We start from the raw sequence: 13,437 nt of genomic DNA, 5'->3' as shown, positions 1-13,437 counted from the left end.
AATGTTTTGTTCAATAACACAAAAAGAACAAGAACTGAATTTGCAGATCACTATTGACATGAACATCACTGCTATGAACAAGCTGGCTTTCTACTATACAACTAAACATGATGTTTCCCAATCTCTCTCTAACTGGTGTGTGTTTGGTATTCCCCTGTTGTTAACAAAATTCAGCAGACAAGAAATGGTTCGAACCACTGCTACAGGCAACAAGGCCCAGACCTCTCACTCACCGGCAGATTAAGACTGCCCAAAACAAAACAGAGGTAACACAGAAGGTCAGCAGGGCAGCTGTTCACTTCAGTTGGTGTGAACAAAGGGTCACATGACCTGAAAGTCAGCCCGTCTTTAGAAGGAAGGGGGCCGCTTTCACTTGGCGGCTGCCACCACGAAGAGGTCCAGGCATACAAAGGAGGACAAGGGAGGGAGACACAGAAGGACAGCAGTGTATCCTGTGTGCTCCTCTGTGGCTCACCGAGTCCCCAGGGGTTTGGGAACAAGCGACTGACTGTTGAGCAGCCGCGGCTGGAAGGCAGTTCGGTGTGCAGGCAGTGCTTAGGGAAGACCTCGCTGTCACTGACCTGAATGCCTGCAAGTCTTCTGCCTGTTCCATTTCACTCAAGAAAATGAGGTGTAGTGATAATGTGGGCCAGCTATTGTGACCCAAATTAAGCATAGTCTGAAACTACTACAGATATAAGATGCATATCTGAGAGTGCTCAGATATGTGCATTTTTTTTTTTTAATATGCAGGAAAGGACCTGTCCCTAAAGGTATCCTCAAACAATTACTTTCAAAAAGCAAAAACAAGAGAACTTTAAAAGCATTTTTGTGCTGTTACAACACATGTGATAGAGTGCTTCTGAAAGCCATAACACCCTCTCAGAACAAGCTGAGCAGATAGAGATCACATGCTCTTATAGTCCATTACTGCAGACAGAGTCAGGGTAATTACATTTCTAAAAGCCTGGCTGTTTCTTGTTGGAAAGCTCAGGTGCATAGCGACCAGTATCTGAATACAGTGAGTTTTATGAATGTGTGTCATTGCCTTATTAGCAGATCCAGGAATTGTTATTAAATAACTGGGGTACTATACATTCATTCATTTTTCAGTAAGTATCATGATGTAATGAACTACACAATAAGTTCACTACACTATAAGTCACTCAATGGTGAAAGTTAATGGTGAGAGACTTTTAAATCTACTTATCAAAAATCAAACTTGCATTAGGACTTTTTAGAGAATATACCATGATAATAATGATAAAAAGCAGAAAGGCTTCTAGTATGCATATATGAAAATTTCTTCTTTTGAATATAGTATGTATACAGAGACTCTGGCTGATATGTTCTGATAACATTTATTATTACCTAATTATTCATTTTCTGTTGTTCATTTGAGAAAAAAAAAAGATTCAGTAGTCTCAAGTGTTACGCTAGTGCACACTAGTAAGAATGCCAAAGCCTCTTCTACAAGAATCATGCTCACTTTCAACCGTATCTGTAAAAGTGACACTAACTTTGAACCCAACAGGGTTGTCGTTTTATGTTGAATAGTTGCATGAACCACATCGACACCTGCTAACAGCAGAAATAGTTCCCTGTTTATCAAAACATGACTTGGCATGTCCTGAGGGGAAATGACAAAAGACATTACAACTGTCATTCACACTACACACATGACAACTGGAATTTCCAGACTGCCATAAGTTAATTACTTTTTTTTGCAAGTTTGAAAACAACATTGTTGAGGAACAGTGGCTTGATTATTGGCCTTATAGAGGACCGTGTCGAAGATGAAACAAGTAAATATTTACGTGCATGAGAGGAACTCAAAAAGTTTGCAGCCTAAATTTGAATTATTTTAAAACACAAAGCTGTGTCCTAGTTTAAACACAGGACACTGGAGAACTTTGTCTGGAGTTGTAGTGATTATGGTCGGTCAGGTGTCCTCTAGTTGCCACACACACTAAAAGTGTTGGGTTTACGCTCATAACTGCCCGTGTCCTTGGTCTCCATCTTAAAACACCACCCACCTCCTCGGCACCTTTCCTCAGCGCTTTCTCCCGCTCGTACTGGGTGAGGAGCTGCTCGTTGTCCTCCTTCAGCAGTTCCAGCTCGACTTCGTGCTCCTGGTTCTCCGCGAACACGGAGTCCAAGTTCTCCAGGACGGCGACGACGAGCGGCATAAGTTCCTTAACTACGTCCTCGTCGTACCTCCCGATCATCCGCTCGAACTCTCGGTAGATGGAACTGGCCAAGCCGGACACCCGTTCGGACATCATCGCCGAGGAGCCCGCGTCCTCCTGGTACAGAACTCCGTCCAGCGGCTCCATTTTCTTCACGCCGCTCGCCCGGCTGTGGAGACGCCGCCAGGGTTAGCCAACCTAGCTCAACTACTCAAAAGAGCGCTCGCTTTAGCGCCCTAGCCATGCAAACCGTCCGGCTTTACGTGTTGCTCGCCAACAAAAAAAAAGTGACTTCAAAATACTTGACGTCGTTTGCGAGGGCTCCGAAAAACGAGGCCAAGCGGGTGGTGTTCTGGTCCGGTTGAGGGCGATATTCCCTGCGCGGCGCCAGTCGCTCCAAGTTCCCAACATCAGAGTTGTTGACGACGCCGTGTCGGCGTGACGTCACGCAGTAAAAGTGAGGCGGGGAGGGACCCGAGGCACAAAGTGTGATCACATCAAACACACCTGTCCTGCTCATGGAGATGTTCTACTGAGAGAAAAGTGGACTATTCACATAACGCAAAAAAACACAAGCCCAAGTAACGTGTTCCTAAATGCCTGAAGCAGTTAACAAGTTGAATAAAGTTTTAACTAAAAATAAAAAAGGATTAAAAACATTAGATTAGTAGCTAAACACGTTCCTCCTTTAATTAAAAGGTCTATACGAGTATTTCTCTCAGTATTTCCATGCCCTATTTAGTGAGTGTGTAGAAAGGAAATAAATTAATCCTGTGGCTATTGCTTTTAAATATCGCAATAAGACACTTTTTAAATGAAGAGCTCATATATGCATGTTCTGTGTTCATTGTTTTATCAGAGATTAACCACAATGGCAAAAAAACTAGACTGACACCATTCTCATTAACATTTATTACTCATGAGGAAAAAAAAGTTGATATATTAAATAAGCTGTCTTACTTTAATCTTTTCATGCAAACTGACTGCTTTAGTGCCATGCATCAAAACGGATGTTTCACAGGCAAAGGAGTTTCTCTGAACTCCAGGTTTCACCCATCCAATGACACATGTTGGTGGGCAGTGGCACTATTCATCCTGATTTTGTCAACACGAAGAACCAAACAGGACACTGTTGCTACTGATACTTCTGTCCCTTCTGTGATTCAGTAGTCCATCTATGAATTAGCGTTCCTAACAACCTCCAACATGTTGCTGTTAAATAATGCACACTAGACTCTGACGGAGCGAATATGTGGTATGACAAAGAACCTGGTGCTCTTAACGGCAAATTAAAAAAGGCTATAAATTAAACAAGGAAGAGCTGAACAAGCTCTCGAAGGCGGGGGCAGGCGGGTGAGTTCCGAACGGCATTTTCCCCTGGCGTGTACTGTCCGGGAGCCACACACCAGGGGGTGTCAGGAGCTCAGATGACGTTGAGGTGACTGTTGCTGAGGGTGGAGGGGCAGAGGGAGAAGGGGCGGAGGTCGGAGAGGCTGCGCAGCGCCCGCAGTACCACGTCAGGCATGTGGTCGGTGAGCATACGCGGGCTGATGAGCACGCCGGCGAACGCCGCCTCGCTGGACCACTCCGCACGGTAGCGCACCTGCGAGAAACACGGCCTGGGGCCACGGGCCCGGCGCCGACAGCAGCGAGACAAGGAGAGAGAACCAGGGACAGTGAGGGCATGATTCAAATCAAATGTAGATTTTTTTTAGCATAGTTCAAATGTTTTGTTTTTTAGAACATTATGGGAAAAGGGGACAGCACAATGCTGCAATGGGACCTACAACTCTGCAAGACACCAACAGGTAGCTTTACACAATGTCTGTACTTTTACAATCTTTCTTATGAGAATCACAGAACCATCACAGAATTCCTCTTTTTACATCCATATTTTAGTTCTTACAGTTTACGTCTGAGACACACAGGAATTCCATCCACACTAATTGACTAAGAGTTGACCTCTGACCTGCGCGTGGGCCCGTCCTCTGTGATGTACAGGATGTGACCTGGCAGGTAGAGGGGCAGGTGGGTGGTGTGGCTGGGCGAGTCGTCTGACGAAAGGCTCTGATAGGAGGTGGATCCCTGGACCAGCAGGCTCTCCTCACCGAGCAATGGCTGACTCAGGGCCTCCTCCCTCCGACTCTCCATCTCTGTAGGGAAGTCATCCGGGGTTCCCCCAAACACTTCATACCAGCAGCCTTGCAAGAGAATCTTGTACTGGGGGTTGGGGTGCAAAAGAGATAAAAGTTAATAACAATAAGTAGAGGATAGCAGAAAAAATTATCAACAGTTCTTACCTTGGGTTTACAGCAATTAGATACCATCTTTAATATTCTTCTCTTTAAATCTTCCATGTTTGGAATACTCAGTCTACAAAAATAAGCAGTGAAAGAGAAACCTTAAAAACCCTTGAAAGTCATTTTAGAGAAGTTCTGTAAACACAAACACAAGTTCCGTATCAAGACAGATCCAACTCCACCCCCCCTCACTGTAAAAGAAACCCTCCTAATTATACACCCTCTAAAGATATCTGGAATTCACCAGCGCTCCTTCATCCGCACGACTCGGCTATGGTGATCAACACATGCAGGACACGCACCTGGGGACAAGATCTTTTCCCAGAACCACAGAGATCACAAACTGCTTGGAGTAGTCAGCAAGTGCTTTACTAGGGAGAGGAGACCATTAAAACCAATAATTCAAGTTCAAGAACATTTCAAGTTCATCTTTAATACAGTTTCATCCTACATACTAGTGTGTTACCATGTCATAGTTATGACAAGACTGACAAAACATTGTAACAAAAAGTGAAATTTTAGTCCACCACCCTCAAGAAATTTTCTTTTTCCAAATTCCCACATCATAAATATTCAAAAACGTACCTCATTAGGCCCCCTGGTGGTGAGAATGCGTAACACTGCAACGTGGGATACATGCTACGCAGGAGGACTGCCAGCAGTGAAGCAGTGCCTGCACCAAGACTGTGACCTGTGATGACCAGCCTGTACTCCTGCACGCACACACACCACACACACTCATTTTCTTTTGTGGCATTTATGTGCTTTCACTTCCACTCAGAGAGTGAAAATATGAAAATGAAACTTACAGGAGCAATGCTGAAAGCTTGGCTCAATATGCCATCATTGACCAGCCTTTTGTAGATAAAGCCGGCTGCTTGAGAGATACCCTGTGGACCACAGAGACATTACAACATTGCTTGAAGACACCTGAAGTAAAGTGAATACGCCTCAGACAGATAGACAGGACAAAGATACTTTATATTTGCAAAACGTGCACATGTACACCTTATCACAGTAGTACAAGTGGCATGAACACTAAATATGTCAAAAAGAGACCAGCAACAATGTTGCTGTTATGACAATGACACTAATGCCAGGTCACAGCAGAAACACAAAGAATTCCACCGACGTCTTTTGTCCCTTCACCTTGTGTGCGTAGCAGGCTCCTGATACACCTTCAACAGGCAGGTTCTCACACTCTGCAGAGAGATCCGTCAGCACATCCTGTACATATGACAGCACATAGCCACAAACTTAAAAATGAAAAATACAATAAATAACAGCAAATTGCTATGCTTAATTTATTGATTTGTTAATGCTTATGAAAATATCAAAACATCGTTTTATGGTAATCGGTGTTGCTATATACAGCGAAGTTTCAACACTCTTTTGAGCACCAAACCAATTACCCAGTGGCCACTCACCTTTAGTGATAGTGTTCCTCTCACAGCAACCAGAACAGCCTCCCTTTTATGATCCAGAGCAACGTAGAATGGGATCTCATATATCTGCAGAGTCAACAGTACTCAGGCTCTCATTAATCGATCAAAATGATCACAGCCAAACAATGTCTACCATGGGGAAGAACATGACCTGGTACCTGATTGTGAATGCTAATGTGAATGAAGTCTCTATACTGCAGTCCCGTCATGTGTAGGATGGAGCTAAAATGGCAGCCAAGGTTGTCGCCTCCAACCAGGTCGTACTCCGCGTTACGGTTCCGACAGCTGCAACAGATCAATGACCAGTCGATCAATTATTGCTTAAAGCAGCAATGATTTGGTAATATGATACTGGTTATCTTAAAACGTACCAGTCACCACTGAGTTTGCACACTCCAGTGAAAGGGTTTGAGTAGACATACATGGGCCAGCCATAGGCAGCTACAGCAAACTGCATGCAGTGTGCAGCTTTCTCGAGCTCCAACTCCAGATCTTCTCTCTGTACACAAGCAGCATCACTGTAGGCATCAACCCTTTACCTGTGACAGCTGAGAAAATCTGCATTCCAACTCTCATAAACCCTGGACAAACCTATCAAACATTTCTACTTTTGTCTTATATACATATATATATATATATCTGTTAATATACATTGTTTTAACATTGGAAAATGTTCAGATTCCCACAATCTTACTCTGTTCTCTATGCCTCCTTGTAACATTTTATAAGCACGGTCAGAGGAGAGGTCTGTAATCGAAGTGTAACAGACCTGTGTAATCAGTGTAATCTAGACTGTTTAATCCAGTGTGTGAGGTCGGTGACAGAGAAGCAGACTGACCATGGGGGATGAAGGGCTGTGGGGTTGAACATCATCAGGGTCTTTGCAGTGCTCCATTTTATCCTGCTCCTGATGTAGAAGGGCCAGTCCTGCTGCAATGTCACTGGGCACCAGGTCTGTGTCCTACAGAGGACAATGCTGACTGTTAGCCGTCTGCATTACTGTCATCTCCAACCAAACCCCCACAGCTATTCCTCTGATAATCGACCTGCCAGTTCAACCCGAAGACGTTTAGAGTGAACGCAAGCAATCCACACCACGGCGTGCAAGCCGTCCCCTCAGTTCCAGAAAAGTGACACCACGGCGGGAGACGAGCACGAGCGTCCAGCCACCGGACGTCCGGCTGCGGTCTCACAGCTCACCGAGAAAAAGCCGCTGACGAGCTGAGCGATGCTGGAGAAGGCCGCCCTGTGGCTGTCGTCCTGCGGCAGGCAGCAGCAGAGCAGACGCAGCCGGCACTCCCACACGCGCGCCGCCACAGTGCGCGCCCTGTACAGCAGCTGTGAGGACTGACTGCTCTCCAGGTCCCTCAGGCCCAAGGGCTCGTTTGGCCGCGCGGCCCGGCGGAGGCTGCCCAGAGGGTCGAACACGACCAGCACGCCCACCACTGTGAACAGCAGGATGATCCAGCTGGAGAGGAGGACAAGGCCATGTAGCTGTTATGTGTCATGATTAAATGCACAGAATGCCGCTGTGCGGCTGATGTACACAGTTTACATGCATGCTGAAGATCTAGATTTTGTAGTGTTCCACTAACAGTGAATCTTTCCTATAGCTGCTTTTCTACCTCTTTTCTAAAACCTAAATAGTATATGTCGATTTTGACTTGCCTAACAACCACGGCACCAATTACAAAACCAACTTCAGCTGGTTCGCATCCTCTGCTGTCATCAGATACCCAGATGGCTCCAAGACATGCCCAGACAAACTCTGGGATATAAAGGAGCGCACGTAGATACACCAAAGCTGGCATAGAACGACGAGGACCTGGATTCATTATGGTACCTTCGATAAAGAACACACAGAGGTCCATATGAATTCCTGAAAGCCAATAACTGATCACTATCACCAATTATTCTCAAAGGTCTCAGGTCAGTGTCCTCCGTTGTGGGATTACCTTGAGCACTGATGTAAACAATTGCACATAAGGATAAGATAATGATTGCAAGCAGGATGAGAAGGACAACAATGTAGCTATGCAGAACAGCTCCACCATGGCAATCAAACCTTCCTTTATGGGTGGCATACAGAACTAAAGTTCCAATCCACCTAAGAGAAAAGAAACATTTAATGTGTGATTGGTAACAGGAAATAGATTTCTCATACACTTGAATGTAATATATTTTATACATTGTCACACAGATAAAATGAGCATATGAATTCACATCAGAAACTAAGACACGCCTGTCAAAAAGGCGTCTCGATCTCTTACCATAGAACTCGAATAAACAGCTCGAAGGCACCTGGCAATACAAGATCATCGCTAGCGATTCCCCATCGCCGACCAAATACGACCATACCAGGCATCTTGGCAGATGACAGTAAAAACTAGCCAAGTCTGATGAAATACAAAATTGAGAAATCCAGCCACCGCCCAGTAAGAAATCAGGATCTGTTTAATTAGCTAGCCAGCTAAGGTATTTAGACTACACATATTTTGCTAGCTGACTCGGAAATGATAAGTTAACATTTTCAGTCCGCATTCCTGTCAAAACCAAATCAGCTAACCAACTGGTTGTAGCAAGGTAGGTTAACTAGCTAGCTAGCTAGCTAACCAAGGTATTACACAGGGAAGCTGCTAGCTAAACAGCTGCATATATATATCTAACCTCCTAGCAAGCTACATATAACATTAACTCACAAAATATAAATAACTATAATTCTATGACTGTACTGGGAAACAAAAGAAACACGTTAACACTAATCGGAAACCAGCGACCACGGCTTTGACATCGTCTGGTTCGAAACGTCGGAAGTATTCGTTGTTGTCTTTTTGTAGGTGTTTCACTTAAAACTTCCGTCAGTTTTCAGCGCTGTCATATAGTTCCGTAAAGCATATAATATCCTTTCCTAGGGAACTGATCTGAATATTAAAGCTAATCAAATCTGCCTCTGCCATACGTGTAGTTATATTGCATTATGTTAGTTATTTTAGAGTAAATAATGTGGAATCTGCTTTCCTTGGGGGCAACTGCTAATTATTTAATACAACATACTATATCCTGCTAGTTTATTGACATGCTCTCCAATAATAAAATACACCAGGAATATACAGTTTCATGAAAGAGGCTGAAAACCCTGGTGTTAAACTTTGCTGAAACAGCAAGACAACTAGTATTTCCCATAAAAAATTTATTTGGAGGTGGACATCACACTAAGAGAGAACTAAGAGCTAACTAAGAAAATAAACAAAACAAGAAACCAAACTGAGCAGGAACTGAAATCGTATGAAGCCAATGTCCATCGCTTGGATAATTTAAATAAAAGTTGCAGTATAAAGAAATCTCAATATACAGATCACATTTAACATTTTAACGCCGATGCAGGTCAGGGATCCGAGTAAATAAAGATACAATTAAAAATGCATCGTTCAAACGTTCAATACGCATGTTCTTAAAAGACAAAACCTCTACAGAAGATTTATGTCATACCTTAACACATTTCATGTCATGTACCAATTTTAGAATAGAAAATATGTAAATTGGCCCAAGAGGGAGGACAGATAGTTGTTTAAATCAAAATGTTAAAGGGCTAATGAAGTATTATGAATTATTATGAAGTAGCCAGTGAGCCAAATGAGCCATTTTAAGTAATAAAAATAATGCAAATGTTTTAATACTGTATGACTACAGTGAAGAGATGGACATAGGACAGCAAATATCAGCCTTTGCCACTTTGAGCAAATTTAAATAAATGCAGTAAATATCTACTTCATTTTAATGAAAGAAAAAAAGCTGACCAGAGCATTGGGTAAACCGCTGTATTGAGGTTTCAAACAAAGGAATGTACACTAGGTGATCGGGTAAAAACAATTCTCAAACAATTCTAACACAGTAATTTGTCCAACCAATACTCCTCTAGAGTTGTAGCAAACAATGTACATCTATTCATATTGTAAATATTCTTACAAACATAGTCAATATTTGGCATAACAATAAGTCCCCTTGACACTGCCAAATTCTTATGCATATTTCAGCTCTTTTCGCAATGCCACGAGCCAAATCATAGTGAGAACACATTTCATGTAGAAAACAATTTTTTACTTTTTCCCCTTCTTATGTAATAATAAAAGTGGTAAGACAAGATGCATAAAACAGGAATCCGAACACTGGGGTGCAGCGGGATTTGCCGCCATTTGAATCCTGAACCGTCCCTGAGCTGCTGACACGGTCAGGGTTGGAGAAACACAGAGGAGGATCCCTTTCGCACTCCGTCTCAGGCATCTTGTTCAAACGTGGTGTCAGTGGCGTCCTGTCCCCACACACCACTGCCAAGGCTTGTTCTTTGGCACTCAGGCTGGCAAACTCAACTTCTTACCTTTCAGCACTATACAGAAAGAGATGGATAAATTAAAAGAGATGACTATAGAACGCTGTTAAGTGCACAGTTAAACATCTGAGCTGGTGATGTTTATGGCAAACTATGAAACATCTCCCTTACCTTTTGTTACATAGAGATAGAAGAAATCACAATACAAGATTGTCTGGACAATGCCTGCCACTATGGCAATCATATCAAAGAAGCCTTCAAAGTAGAAGCGCCAGATCCAGTTGATGAGGTACAGGGCACGGTAGAGACCCAGGAAGAACAGATAGTGGGTGGTGATGGTCTCAGCTTCACCAGTCTTACTGATCATAAAGAGCTGTGGGAGGATGGAGACTGACTCCAAGTAGATGGAGAAAGTCCACAGGATCTACAACAAAAGGGGAGACAGCTTGTGTATAAATAGAAAAAAAATATTAGAAAAGGATTTTCTCAAAAGTCCTCAAAACAGTGGAGAAAATAACTTGGACCTGGTACTTTACCTCTAGTGGAGAGAAATCATGGTTTACAAGGAAAGCAAGGCCTCCCACAGGAACAACCAGGAACTCCACCCTGAAAGTGTCATGGTTGCCATCGTAGGTGGCTTTGAATTTGGCATAGATCAGGTACACTGTGGCATATGCACAGCCAATGTAGATAAGCTGTACAAAGAAAAACACAGGACAGTCTAATGGGAAAAGATGCAGTCATTAAAGTCTTCAACTCCTTTCACATGTCTTAACATTTATTTACAGCATTTAGCTGATGATTTTATCCAAAGCACCTTACAATTATGACTGAATACACTGCACACAATAAAGGTTAAGGAGCCTGACAGTTAGCAACCTTCTAATTACCAATCAAGTACCTTATCCACCAAGTTACCACTGCTTAATCCATCACACACTGGGAATGGAGAAGCAAATTATGTGTATACTTCCAAAGGTTCATCAGCGTATGTCACCTCACCTTCATGGTAGTGTTGTACAGAGAGATGAATGAGGTCAGGAGGTCCAAGTAGCGGGTAGTGAAAACCAAGGCGAACAGGATCTGACTTTTGCCAGATATACCTGAAAACGCATGCAAAGACGATCCGTAAGCCACATGTGTGAAGATCTCCTATGGTGTGGGAATTCTAGAGCATTGCAATGGGATAATGCCTTGTTTAATTTGAACAGAGATTCAGCAGTCCTTTCTCTTAATATACCGACTGTATTTATACTGTACTTATACTTATGTTAATGTGACAGTTTTTATTATGCATTAGTATTCTCATAATAAATTCTGAATTAAAACAATACAAATAATTTAAAAACTGTCTAGTTAATGATATTTGCATATGAATGTTTTCTATTACAATTTTTGATATTTTAACACACCACCCCATTTTCGTTTAAACAAATAGTTTAGTCTTGACTGATGGTCCATAGAAGACACTATCAGAAAAGCGATTTTTTTTTTTTTTTTTTTTTTTACAGTTGGTAAACTCAGCTGATGCACACTTCTCATTTTAAAAGGACAGAAGGCGAGACATGAATATAGAAATGCATTTAAAGATTTCTAACATATCCGATTGTTATTAAAATGATGACAGTGGTGTGTCCCGCAGGAAATCCTGCTCTCTAAACTACCCTGCCACGTCAGAGGTCAAACAACTCCGAGGAGAAGAGAATGAATGAAGCAAGTTAGCTATGCAAGCCTGCAGTTATTTAATGCACGCATTTGCGAAAAGGTCATTAAAGCTAACTGTATTTTAAGATGCCTGTAGCCCATATTATGGTGGCAATGCAATATTAGGAAGGCCATATATGCGAGATGTGCAATGCAAGATTTGGCAACTATGGATCTTCAATTGACTTTACAAGTGCAAACAAACCAAAAGAAACGTGCATAAACTAAAACTTCACTAACGTTACGTTAGTATTAACCCCTCACTAAAATTACGTCTAAACTATCTTTCAGCTATCCATCAGTCATCTAGATAGCAAGAACTATAGCAAAATAATCTCTATGCCTCGGCTGTGTAGCACATAACTTTTGTTTCTGACATTAGAACTCTTAGCCTAAGGACTCAAGCGAGCTGATGTTGGACTTTCAGGGGCTCGTATTGCTGGCGAGTGTCGCCACGGCGGGGTAAACACTCAAAACCACCCAGCACAGTGAGAAAACACACGCGTGTCTAACTTCACAGCTTCACAGGTCGAGTGGGTGTCCGCCCGCTAGCGAACACCCCGGACAGGGAGGACCGCCGCGGCCTGGCCCGCCACCACCAGCTCCAAGTCCGCCCGAGTGCTAGCCAACTAGCCTGCTAGCCAGTTAGCTCACATAACCGAACGGACTACAAACCCACAACCGGGACGCCGAGCTGAACTACTCGTTCCTCGGTCGGGTCACATAGCGACTTACCGGCACAAGACCTGGTCTTCCAAATTTTAAGCAGCAGGATGATGATAGCTGCTAAATGTGAGAGATCCCCGGTTAGTCTGAAAATATTCATCTTTCTGTTTGTCTCAACGCAGACAAAGAATGACGACCCAAGTGATAATGTTTACGTCTTTTTTTAAGCGTCCGGTCGGCCTCTGTATACTTGGGCTACAACAGCAAGTGCCTCCCAAACCGAAAAAGGACCGTGTTCACGGCGTCCCCCCACTCCCAATTGAAAGATGGCGAGAAGAGCACGACGTGGCCAACGACACCGGCGGCCAATGGGAGTCGGGCCTGCTACAGTGGGCGCCGGCAGACGGGTGCGGCGTCACCAGAGGGGCGGGACATCCCTGTCGATGTATCTTTAAAAATGTAAATATATGCATAGGCTATTATTTATGCATAATCAGTCAAATCTAAATGTTAGACGTAAAATATACATGGGGAATCTATGAAAAAAGAAACATAAAAAATCAAGGGTATAAGGTGTCCAACTGTGCTACGTTGAGTATTAGCTGACTGTTTTCTTTTACAAACTATTGAAACTAAATTATTACTCATATTGTTCAAATAATCTCCGGCAAAAAATATAGTTTAATTAAATTATTCTATTAGTTTAATTAAATTACGAAAAAAATTTAATTACAAATTACAAATGCAGTGTAATTAACTGCAGATTCTGGACTGCAATGAATGGTCCACGAATGACACAGGCTGAA

General features: G+C 42.9%; 3 protein-coding genes across 4 annotated transcripts in view; all 3 read right to left on the bottom strand.

The window, feature by feature from the left end:
• Nucleotides 1-2,620, bottom strand: part of spag9b (sperm associated antigen 9b) — a 39,945-nt gene extending 37,325 nt beyond the window's left edge. Inside the window, exon 1 of one of the 2 annotated variants that reach the window (XM_077000065.1) lies at nucleotides 2,037-2,620. In XM_077000065.1, the coding sequence (XP_076856180.1) occupies nucleotides 2,037-2,336 (300 nt within the window). In that variant the 5' untranslated portion in view covers nucleotides 2,337-2,620. The remainder of the gene's footprint in view (nucleotides 1-2,036) is intronic. The other variant, XM_077000066.1, reaches the window with a different exon arrangement.
• Nucleotides 2,621-3,086: 466 nt separating this feature from the next.
• Nucleotides 3,087-8,771, bottom strand: daglb (diacylglycerol lipase, beta). The gene is made up of 15 exons (XM_077000068.1): nucleotides 8,205-8,771; nucleotides 7,890-8,041; nucleotides 7,603-7,777; nucleotides 7,135-7,402; nucleotides 6,773-6,895; nucleotides 6,306-6,433; nucleotides 6,093-6,219; nucleotides 5,917-6,000; nucleotides 5,639-5,716; nucleotides 5,299-5,379; nucleotides 5,075-5,202; nucleotides 4,792-4,860; nucleotides 4,490-4,562; nucleotides 4,159-4,409; nucleotides 3,087-3,808 (listed from the first exon to the last, which is right to left on the bottom strand). The coding sequence occupies exons 1-15, from the start codon at nucleotides 8,297-8,299 to the stop codon at nucleotides 3,613-3,615; spliced, it is 2,028 nt and encodes a 675-aa protein (XP_076856183.1). The 5' UTR covers nucleotides 8,300-8,771; the 3' UTR covers nucleotides 3,087-3,612.
• Nucleotides 8,772-8,985: 214 nt separating this feature from the next.
• On the bottom strand, nucleotides 8,986-12,974 carry kdelr2b (KDEL endoplasmic reticulum protein retention receptor 2b). Its single transcript, XM_077000063.1, has 5 exons — nucleotides 12,701-12,974; nucleotides 11,264-11,364; nucleotides 10,798-10,956; nucleotides 10,433-10,685; nucleotides 8,986-10,318 (listed from the first exon to the last, which is right to left on the bottom strand). The coding sequence occupies exons 1-5, from the start codon at nucleotides 12,789-12,791 to the stop codon at nucleotides 10,284-10,286; spliced, it is 639 nt and encodes a 212-aa protein (XP_076856178.1). The 5' UTR covers nucleotides 12,792-12,974; the 3' UTR covers nucleotides 8,986-10,283.
• Nucleotides 12,975-13,437: the final 463 nt, after the last annotated feature.

The sequence above is a fragment of the Brachyhypopomus gauderio genome, chromosome 3 (assembly GCF_052324685.1).
Source record: "Brachyhypopomus gauderio isolate BG-103 chromosome 3, BGAUD_0.2, whole genome shotgun sequence".
Taxonomy (NCBI): Eukaryota; Metazoa; Chordata; class Actinopteri; order Gymnotiformes; family Hypopomidae; genus Brachyhypopomus; species Brachyhypopomus gauderio.
The sequence above is the reverse complement of the archived record's forward strand: the minus strand, read 5'-3'. Positions and strand labels throughout refer to the sequence as shown.

Excerpts from the sequence above, each read along its gene's own strand:
- daglb (XM_077000068.1), bottom strand. The coding sequence starts at position 8,299 with ATGCCTGGTATGGTCGTATTTGGTCGGCGATGGGGAATCGCTAGCGAT. Across the intron at positions 7,778-7,889 it reads TGTTTACATCAGTGCTCAAG|GTACCATAATGAATCCAGGT; the intron begins GTAATCCCACAA and ends TCTTTATCGAAG. Across the intron at positions 6,896-7,134 it reads TCGTCAGCGGCTTTTTCTCG|GACACAGACCTGGTGCCCAG; the intron begins GTGAGCTGTGAG and ends TGTCCTCTGTAG.
- kdelr2b (XM_077000063.1), bottom strand. The coding sequence starts at position 12,791 with ATGAATATTTTCAGACTAACCGGGGATCTCTCACATTTAGCAGCTATC. Across the intron at positions 10,957-11,263 it reads TGTACAACACTACCATGAAG|CTTATCTACATTGGCTGTGC; the intron begins GTGAGGTGACAT and ends TTCTTTGTACAG. Across the intron at positions 10,686-10,797 it reads ATGATTTCTCTCCACTAGAG|ATCCTGTGGACTTTCTCCAT; the intron begins GTAAAGTACCAG and ends CTTTTGTTGTAG.